Consider the following 11,290-nt stretch of genomic DNA (forward strand, 5'->3'; position numbering starts at 1 on the left):
TACTATGCCATAGTTCGTTGCAGACCACTTTGTAGCTTCAGAAAGAAGAATCTCTGCTACTGCGGTGCGAAATTGTCTTCACGATGCAGATCTCTATGCAAGATGACCAGTTGTGTGTTCCCCTCAACAGACCACAGCCAAGGATCCGCTTATGATGGACGAGAACTTGTTTCTTGGACTCGGCAGCAATGGGCTTCTGTGCTGTTCACAGATTAGCCCAGATTTACATTGGAGAGTGGCTCAGGGCGTCTACTGATCGGGAGTGAACAGCGCGGTAGATATCATCAATCCAACACTGTTGAAAGATCACAGTTATAGAGGTGGTGGAATCATCGTTTGGGCAGGGATCTCGCTGGTGGTCACAATGACCTGCATGTGTTCCATGGAGAAACTCTGACTGGTCTGAGGTATCGGGATGAAATCCTGGATCCATATGTCTGCCTGCATGCTGGTGCTATTGGTAATGACTTCATTCTGATGGATTATAATGCACGACTTTACCAAACTTGGACTGTAGAGGAGTATCTTGAGGATCACGATTTGGGACGAATGGAATGTCCAACTCGATCTCCAGACCTGAATCCAATAGAACATCTTTGGGACTATTGGCAGACAGGTTGATGCTTTAAATCCTTCTCCAAGGTCGTTACACGAGCTGGAACAAGGCTTACTCTGTGTCTAGCCTTCGCTTCCTATTCCGGTGTCCGGCAACTTAATAAACAGCATGGAAAATCGATGCCTCCAATGAATTCAAGTTAGGGGGGACACATTCCTTATAAGAACCCATTTTTATATTGTTTCTATGACATTTTACTACATAACACTGTAATGTTCTGTTTTCTTCAAGAATGGGACTTTTCCGCAAGATTGATTTTTTTTTTTTTTTGTTATAAATCGTTTTTGCAATACACTTATACAAATTTCTATGACACATTCAATGAAAAACCATTTAATACACGTATCCTCCAAATTTTTTGATTCTACATTCATTCATTTGCAAATTAGACGCAATAAACTGATTGTACCTTAACTTTTTGAGGCCAGTGTATTATACTTATTGAATTATTCTGTGTCAAGATTAATGTTTTCTTAAATTATGTATCATTTAAAACTGAAATATTATGACACCAGTAACATTTTGGTACAATTTCACTAGTGTTTGGGCAAAAAATCATGGGGGCTGCTGTGATACAGATATATCAGATTATTGTTTAATATGTCTATTTAGGGGCTCTGTATATGCAGGCATACACCATATTCCTCTACTTAAGGGAAGGCCTTCAGATGACATAATTGAAAAATTAAGTTATCTGCCATTGGACTATATATGCAAGAAGTTCAAAAATCAAGTCAAAGTATTTGTAAGTTTTGAAGTGATAGTTATTTAAATAAATATTATAGTGATGTAATATAATTTTTGTATGTATTATGCAACAACCTGTTATACATATGCTGTTCAAACCATCTCGCTCAATACAGCTGGTATTCCCAAGGATTCAGTTGACCAATAAAAATTTGCTCTGTGATGTCCATCCCTAAACTGGGCAGTTAAATGTCACTTTGCTTTCAGAACTGTGCATGGCTTTAAAAAAAAGGGGTATATGACTGCTGATATAACAAAGGATGCTTTTTGTCTCAGATTCCTGCATTGATAAAAATATCTGGGGATCAAGGGAAACGTTAAATTTATGCTATGAATGCAGAAAAATTCAAAAATTTTAACATGGGGAGGTTTTTAAGATAAACAAGTTTGACTGTATCACAAGAAGTTTTGATTTTAGTCCGATTAGATATAAAACCAAAAGTGAAAAAGTGAACCAAAATTTTAACCAAAGCAAAAAGGCTCAACTTTAAGATTATATTAATGTCATAACGAGCTTAATTTGATTTCAATGCAACATTTTCTTTATTAACAACAATTTCTTTGTTTCATTATAAGGGTTCATTACAAGTCTCATATTTGAGACTTGTACATTTTATAATTTTTTTTTATTTTAAAGCAATGTGTATTTTCAATATTGCTACTAAAAGCATTATAACTTAACGTTAATGTTTGTGTGTTTTGTAAATGTTTTCATATTTAAAAAAGCCTTCTAACTTCTAAGTCAACTAATCTTGTTCTCTTTTTTTTTTTAAATATATTTCATATAATATTGTGCACATACAATGCCTGTGTAATAATTTAATGTACAGCTGTTCCTTCAATGAGAAGAATCGATATATCTATTTATAGTTAATTTTTGCATTTTTAGTTTAGAACTTTAAATTGACTTAAAAGCAAGCTAAATTTTTCAATTAAAAAAGGTTTTTTATTTCTGTTTAGGAGGCAGCCAGCATTGAAGTTTGTATATGGGATGGACGCTTTTCAAACAATGAATGCCCACCCTTGCCTGTAAGTGTAATTTTAATTAAATGGTCAGAATGAATTTTGGTTAATACTAAGCACATTTATGATCATTGGAAAATTGCAGTTGGATTGTATTGAATAAAATGAAAACTGTATAAAATGGGATTGTGTAAACATTCCTTTTTGCTTCTAAAAAATAGTCACATTTCTTTTGCAAGAATAACCAGTGCAATTTTATGTAAATGTTAAAAGGAATGAACCTGCCAATTGCTAATTCCAATACATTTGCTCCCTTCCTCTTATCAGTAAAAGAAATTGCAATCAACCTTAATGTGATACTTTATCAATGTTTTATTTGCACTATATTTTTGTTATACAATAAAATTCAGAGCCAACAGCTAATCCTGGTCCGAGCCTATGAATTTTACCTCTCTCTGTAAAAATCAGTAGGACCCAGTTTCAGTAAAATTTCTGCCTCAAGCCCCATGACGTCATAAGTGTGCCCCAGTTCGTCCATTGGTTGGGGGTGTTCATTCACTGGATTGGTTGCACTTTTTTTTTCTTTTCAATCCCGCAAAAAAATTGATGCAGAACGGTAAAAGTGCTCCCAATTTCTTTTTTTTAAAGTGACTTACATTAATTAAATGTTTTTACTGTTATGAGCCAAATGCTAGTCTTAAACAATGTTGTGAATTCTTAAGAATAAAATTGTGCTTAAATGTTCATTCAGTAGTTGATTTATCCTATTAGGAATTGTAGTCAGGAAAGGACATTTTATTGTGTTTTATTTCATACTTTATTTACTTAAAACTTGTTGCTTTATAGTCATAGTGAGTATCTATAATCTTTTTACACAAATGAAACAGTGAGAAGCAAAGAGATGTAAGTGGGCATTTTCAACTTTTGAGTAACCCGCGTTTAAAGATAACTTTCTAGGTAGGCTTTCATTAATGTTTTTTTCTAAATCATGCTCTACGGCAGCACCTACCATGGCTACTAGTACTATCTCTTGCCCCAAGACAGATGAGTGGTTCACCTACCATGTGTACTGGTTATCTCCAAGTTTTTAATTTTGCAGCTTACATCCCTTTGCTTCTCACTGCCTCAAATGATGTTGAAATGAATTTATTTTTCCCCAGAAAAAAAAATAACAAAACATTTACTTTCTGATTATTTGCTTTGGAAAGAAAAGAATCGTATGAGTTGGTCTCATGTGCATTTCTTGTAAATTATTTTTACAGACTCATACAGATCTATTGAATATATCTCCTAATCCTATGAAATATATCAAAGCCTCGGAGCAGAAGACTGGAGCAACCGCGATAGACTTATTAAAACAAGGCATGATGAATCAATCAGATTTTTTCAAGCATAAAAAGGAAATAATCAAGCAACTAAACAAAATATTCAAAGATAACTTAGTAAGTTTTGGAACCTCTGTATTATAATCTTTAAAATAATAAATTCTATACATGGTTTTTTTTTTATTATTATTATTATTAATTCACTGATGGTACCGTATTTTCCTGCGTATTATCCGCGGGCGGCCTATAATCCGCAGGTCCTAAAATCGGCCTGAAGAAAAAAAAGCTTCGTATAATCCGCGGATAATACAATGTAAAAAAATAAAGTTTGAATTTAACATACCATTTGAGCAACTAAACTAAAAACGTGAAAAAGTAATTACTTTTAAGGCATAATCAAAATTAATCTGAAAGATAACCTAAAATATAATGATTTCTTTTTGAAATCTTGATTATAGTTCGCTAATTGCTTGAAAAACAAAGAATCAAGTCAAAAGAGCAAACGGTCTAATCTTGTGCAAATGGCTACCTATTTCTTTGTAATATTGCTTATTTTACATGACCTGAATCGCAAAGAGGAACATTCAAGCAACGTAAAATAACCAACATACAGGCAGGCAGCGATGAAGAACGTGCATGCTTCGTAAAATAAACAACATTCAGTCGGCGTACGATTTCGATCGGTGAATCCTACTACTGTAAAAATATTGAGGTTCAATGCGTTGGTGTTAAGCGAAAAAAAAAAATCACAGATAATCCGCGGCTGCGTATAATCCGCACCTCATAAACTTTGCCTTTTTTAGCAGATAATCCGCGGATTATACGCAGGAAAATACGGTAACTACACCTCTTTGGAAAATCTTAAAATTCACTTTTCTCTTCAAAAGTTGTGAAATAGCTTTTATGATAACTCCTTATGTTAGGGCTTGTTTGGTAAAATAAACTTTGTGCCACAAGAAACTATTGCGTTTGTCACTATCTAAAGAAAGCAAAATTCTTTTTTATTTAATTCAATCTCTGTGTAGTTAGCAGCATAAATACATGTAAGTTTTCCTTTTTCCTCTTTTTCGCCACAGGATTTCATACAGGTGACCCTTTAATGTTTAAAAATAGCATTATACAGAGTAATTCCTAAAAAATGGACACATTTCATGTGCCTCTAGTAGAAAGTAGTTTCAAATATGTATACAGGGTGTTCATTTTAACCTGCAAGACCTTTATTTTCGCAATCCTTAGACCTAGATTTATACATCTAATTGGAAAAATGTTCAAAATCAGATGCAGGGTTAAGATATTGAGAGTTTGAAGTGAAAATAAAAAGGAGTCAAAAAATACAAAATTTGACTTTTTATACGGGCCCCAGGTCCCCTAACTTATATTTAGGAAAATAATCTCATGAAACGTAGGGTTTTGTGACTGACACCACTTTTCTCTCGCCATCAATAACACCTTTTGAGGGAAAATATAGTGGTTAACAAGTTTAAAATGACATGTGTGCATAGAGTGTGATTTTTCAAATTATTCGAGGTTTTTTTTGTAGTGTGTTTTTGCGTATCACGATATAATATTCGCATTTATTTTTGAATAGCAATGAAAAATATAAATACCTTGGTTTTCTTACTTTGACGACCTGTCATTCTTCTGAAAGAATGATAAGTTTCAATCTCATCTTCTGTATGGTCCCTTAAAACTATAAACTGGAATATCTCCTTGAGTTTTGGTCGCACAAATGTCAAGTTTTTTGTGTTGGTAATAGTTTTCAATGGAGATTATTTCTCTAAATATTAGTTAGGGGACCTAGGGCTCATATAAAAATTTGAATTTCGTATTTTTAACTCATTTTTATTTTTGCTTCAAACTTTCAATATCTTAACACTGCATCTGATTTTGAACATTTTTGCATACATCTACGATTGACGGTTGCAAAAATAAAAATCTTGCAGCTTAAAACGGAACACCCTGCATATATATATATGCAGGAAGGAGGGGGGAGCCGCATATATATATATATATATATATATATATATATATATATATATATATATATATATATATATATATATATATATGCGCCCCCCCCCCCCTTCCTCTAGACTACCGTAACAGTTTGTTGACCACTTTGCAATTGAATAAAAAGCAGCCAATGAACCTAAGCACAGTAAAATGTTGTCATTCTATTAAAGTTAAACAAAGAACTTTCATACTATCATTTTCACCATTAAAAGTGCATTAAAGTAAACATTTCAGCTCAAAAATGGCTGCTAAAAATCTAATTTAAATTTGTTTCATGATACTCATATCCCTTACATTCTATCACAGAAGACTTTTATAGGGTTCTATGATAATAATCATTTATTAAAATTAATAAATGTTTTGAATCATTTCAAATTTTAAACATATGTTTTAGTATGAGCTTTGTAAATTGTTTTTTATTTTTATCTTACAATACTTTTCTTTTCTAGGATGAAGCTTTGATAAAATCTGGATTTTCAACTATGATATGATGATCATTTCTGTTTTCTTCTAAATATTAACTTATTATATAAGTTTTTATTTAACGTATTATGTTAAATTAATCTGTGCATGATGAAAATATATTTTGCTAAAAGTGCCCAGATTAAAGTTAGAAAAGGATATGTATGATTTGAAATAAAAAAAGTTTTTGAAAGTAAATATTTTTAAGCCTATATTTTTTCTAATTTTAATGTATTGTAATGTATAGTTTTCAATTTTGGGAACATGTAGCTTCCATAGTAGAGTTTAATATTTTATGTTTGTGTAATAAAATAAGCATGTTCTGTGAAGCAATTAACATAATTTGATAGTTAAAAATCTGGTCTTTCTAGTGGTACAAACGAAAAGAAGCTTAAAGGTGACTAACGTGAGCCATGGTGCATTGACAACAGGCTTTTTTTCATGAGCAGCTAATTGGAATGACAATATCCTTTATAAAACCTGTATTTGTGCTCTGCAACTATGACTCATTAAAACAAATATTTTCACTATAGAATTACAGAGTACAAGCTTGATTTATTTTTCTCTCCCAGAATTTATGAGATTCCAGGAAAGAATCTCCTCTGTGCTTTGGCAAGAGTTGCTAGTACATGCTTGCTACAACAAAACTAATGAGCTTAAACTCATAAAAATACTAAAGCTTACAACAAGCCAGAAGTACTTAAGCTCCCAAAATTTCAAAGCTCTAGTGTGTGTGTGTGTGTTTTTTGAATTACAAAGCTGATCTGCCATTATGGAACTTTTTTTTTTTTCTTTTTCGGATCCTAATTCCTCAGGATTTGGATCTTGCAGCTGAAAATTTGCATAGGTTAGTTTAAAAGGCATAAATACACCTCTATAAAATGTCATCCAAATTGGAGACGGTTGGGTGGGGAGCACTAGGTCACTTGGCATGAAATGACTCATAGCTACAAAGGTTCGACTGTAATCATTGAGCTGAAATGAATTATATGACAACACAGATGTCTGTTTCCTGACAGTACAGCTAGTATGATAAAACTTTTTGAAATCCTAGACTCGGGCTTAACATCAGAAGATTTCTGTTTTCAGAATAATGTTTTCGGAAATTTAAGAACATTTGATGTGAAGTTTTTATGAACGATGTAATATTCCCGTATATTTTTATGTTTCAGGTTTTGTATTTTCGTTTTGAATGGAAAAAAGTTGTGCATGAATTTTATTCTTTTAGATATTTACAAAACAAAAGGGTAGGACCATTTATTATTTTCAAAACAAATGCTGTTTTTTAAAAAAGTAAATGAAGTATATATGAAAGCCGTGGGAAAGAAGCAGTGTTTTACTCCTGATAGTCATGTAAGACACATGAACAACTTCTATAATTTAATATTATAAATTATAAGGAGTACATTCTTGCTTTCGAATATCTCTTCCTACTATAAAAAAAGGAATTGTCTCTTTGGTAATATACTGAAATGATAAATATTTCTTTATTATAAACAATGATTTGCTATGATGCAAAATTGTAGTTCCTTATTTAAAGCAATTTTTAAGTCTGAAAGTATTATGCTTAATTGTAAGCAATAGAAACATGAATTCTCAACCTCTTCCGATCCACAAAACCCTTTTTGTGGGTTATTAACAATGCGAACCCCAGCAGGAACATTTCACATGTATTCAGTAAATTACCACCCATTAGCCAGGGCTAAAGCAGAAATACATGAAATACACCGCCAGCTCAGTCATTTCCAGCCGAGGACTGCAGTTTCGTGCTTATTAGCACTCATCAGCCCGGCATAGGAAAGTGACTGAGCTGGATATGGAAAACCTCTTAAGGAAGCCAAGAGTGCAAAACAAACTGGTAGCTAATATAGAATTAGCAGACCAGACGAGTGACTCTTGGCTTCCTTAAGAGGTTTTCCATCTCCTGCTCAGTCACTTTCCTATGCCGGGCTGATGAGTGCTAATAAGCACGAAACTGCAGTCCTCGGCTGGAAATGACTGAGCTGGCGGTGTATTTCATGTACTTCACTTGTATTCTGCCGTTTGCAGGTAAAGGGCAGTAACTGCAAATTTTTCATTTTTGTCATCTCTTGTATGTTAGCTTTATTGTACAAGCTTTCTTATTTGGCTTCCGCTGAAAAAAAAAGCCTAATTTCAAGACTTCCCTATGGTTAATATTGATTCCGACACACATTTCTTCAAATATCTTGAAAACTCATTTCTGCAGATACTGACGTTTACCTGCACATGGTAGTATTAATATGTGTTATATTAGTTCAAGTTGAACTATGTGCTTTATTCTTAAATCAAATGTTATTTTAATGAACGTTTTGTTAAAGTTTAGATATAAAATTAAAGTCTGAAGCAAAAAATAAGTAGTGGTAATGGTTTTTAATTTTTTTAGCAAAATTTATCAATAATTGACTCTGGCTTGGTCAAATATAGCTACAAATCATCTTCAACATAAATTTGTTTTTATATGTACACTCTTCAGGTAAGTTCAACATGAAAACTGTTTTTGCAAAAGTAAGTTGTAAACTGAAGAAGGTTCTTTGCAGCAATGTCTGCTGGGTCTCATTGCCAGTCCAGAAGTTAATTAAGAAGGAATAGCTATATTTTTGTTTCAACCTCGGATCACATGATATGCCTCAAATCAGGAACTATAAATTGAAAAATGTCATGTATTCCATATCGTCGCCTCAGAGCAACAGTAAGATATCTAATCCCAGAAATAACATTAAGATATCTTACTATTGCTCTGAGACGACAATATGCTGTTTTGACTTCCCTTTTTCTTTTGGTACATTTTTTGAAGTGTAATAAATTAAAATTTTAAACAACAAAATTAGAATATGAATTACAACATTTTGAACAGTGAACATTTATTTTTTCTATCTTCAAACTTAGATACATAAAAAGATCACAGATATTTATCACCAGGAAGTATGGTTCGTCTTACAAATGTCGCACAAAGCTCAGGGAAAAGAATTTCTCTCCATGTAGTCAGAAATTTTTACTCTGACCTCGCTGAAGATATCTTTCTCTTTTTTCGTCTTTTTCACCACAACTTTCAGAGGGATTAAACTAAAGTGGCATTCATTCAACAGCAACATTGCAATGTATGCTTGACTTGCATACACAAACCAGACTTTGCATATTGTTGCGTTTTCATTGCTTCTCTCGTCTATAATGTCAGCAATGTCTCCTATACAAAATAAGTAGTCTTTCAACTGTTGGTATTTGTGGTCTCTCATTGGAACTATGCTTTTGATTGTCACACAAGTCAAACTTTTATTGCACTGTGGATGATGTATTTCAGATTCTGCTAAGTAATTCAGCATTGTCGTCAATGAAATGGATTGCACGAACCTGCAAAAAATATTCATTGATTAATACATTGCATCATGGGTGCTCTTAAGGAGAGCAAATATAGACTCAAGCCCCCCTCTGGATATTAGTAAAATTTTTTGATGAGTTTTGAACACAAATATAAAATAATTCCAACATAAATTAGCAATGAATAATTTTATTACTAATGTCCTTCCTTTAAAATTTTGGCAACGTCAATCTGCACAGAATTTTTTTTTTCTTAATTATAACAATGTATCTTATGTAACGTATTCCACCAATGTGTATTTCTACCTGGCTTATAAGGAAAATAAAAATATGAACCCTCTGAGTCTGTATAAATTTTAAAACTTAAAACTTCAAATCTAATACTTTGTTCTATATTCATGGTAAACAGAAAAAAATATAAGTTTTTTCTCCTAAATAAAAAACTCGAAACTTACAACTTTTCTCCCCCCCCCCCTGCCATATTGTGATAAAATGCTTCTCTGTTGTGCTGTTATAGCAATGATCAAATTCTAGATATATTTTTATTTTAAAATGTACGGAAAAAGCTACACTTAGCACATCCATGATGCTAAGACTTTTTAATTTAGTACTAAAAATAAAATAAACTTGATCATGCTCACTCAAAAAAAGTTTTTAAATTTTTACTAATAATAAAGCTCAAAGTTTATCTGGATCTCTGTCGGGATAGCACTCTGTGACGCTCATAGAGCCTAAACGGTTTGGCCGATTATCATGAAATCTGGTACAAAATTAGTTAGTATGAGGGGTGCACCTTGAAGCAAATGAACATAGCAAATTAGCTAGAAATTCATCATCCAATATTTGTAAATATACATGCGAACCAAATGACCTTTTAATTTTCTACTATGTGCAAAGCCTTGCGGGTACCGCTAGTATTGAATAAAAAAGATTATCTTAATTTTAAAAGGATGAGACTAAATCCGTACCTTGAACGAAGAGGAATACTTTTAACTGCTTTCATTGCCATGTCTCTCGTTTGGTATTGGACCACCATTCCACCAAAAGCCGCTTGAGTACAAAACTTCTCTTCAGGAATCCATCGGTTCTGAAAGTCTTCTACCCCTCCGAATTCATTTAGCAAACTTGCGACATAGTCAGGTGGAAGTACTACAACAGGACACCATACGATTATTGTCTCTTCAATATAAGGTTTAACTTGATTCATAATTTTGTTTTTAGCAACGATTTGCTGCCTTAGAGTTAAGGTGACATCTTCAAAAGATTCTTCATCACTGGACACTCCATCGCTACCATCACTTGATATGGAATCTATATCATAATAGAAAACATAGTTGGTCCGTTCCGCTGGTACCACCAGATCATCCTTATTTTTGTCTTTTTCTGAACTTGGCGAATCCGCTTTGCGCGTTAAGTTGGGTTTTAGCTAAAAAGGAAAAGGATATTGATTAAAATTAATTTCTGCCCTTTGTTGATAAATAACATACTTTCTCAAAATTACAAAAAAAAAAAAAAATGCATACACTAATATGGGGTGAAAAGGAAACTTTTCCATTGGAGAAAAAGCAGCATATCTTTTAATGTTGTGTTCTTACATTGAAAAAAGGGTGGGTAAGCCTGAAATATGTATCTTTTTTTATGTAAAATATATAGTTTTAGAACATTTACAACAGACATTTAAGCATTTAAAATTAAAGAACAGTATGTGTTTTTATTGTGCTAATTGTGAAACAGAATAAGTTCAACTTAAATTGTATTTTCTTATTCATATTTCTTTCAATGCTTTTTGCCAGCTGTGTAGTGATAATAAATTACTACAATAGGAAAT

General features: G+C 32.6%; 1 protein-coding gene across 1 annotated transcript in view; it reads left to right on the top strand.

Moving 5' to 3' along the window:
* Window positions 1-6,279, top strand: part of LOC129227457 (uncharacterized) — a 66,009-nt gene extending 59,730 nt beyond the window's left edge. Inside the window, exons 17-20 of the mRNA XM_054862019.1 lie at window positions 1,229-1,361; window positions 2,324-2,392; window positions 3,589-3,768; window positions 6,114-6,279. Coding sequence (XP_054717994.1) covers window positions 1,229-1,361; window positions 2,324-2,392; window positions 3,589-3,768; window positions 6,114-6,155 — 424 coding nt within the window. The 3' untranslated portion in view covers window positions 6,156-6,279. The remainder of the gene's footprint in view (window positions 1-1,228; window positions 1,362-2,323; window positions 2,393-3,588; window positions 3,769-6,113) is intronic.
* The last annotated feature ends 5,011 nt before the right edge of the window (window positions 6,280-11,290 follow it).

This window comes from Uloborus diversus, chromosome 8 (assembly GCF_026930045.1).
Source record: "Uloborus diversus isolate 005 chromosome 8, Udiv.v.3.1, whole genome shotgun sequence".
NCBI lineage: Eukaryota > Metazoa > Arthropoda > Arachnida > Araneae > Uloboridae > Uloborus > Uloborus diversus.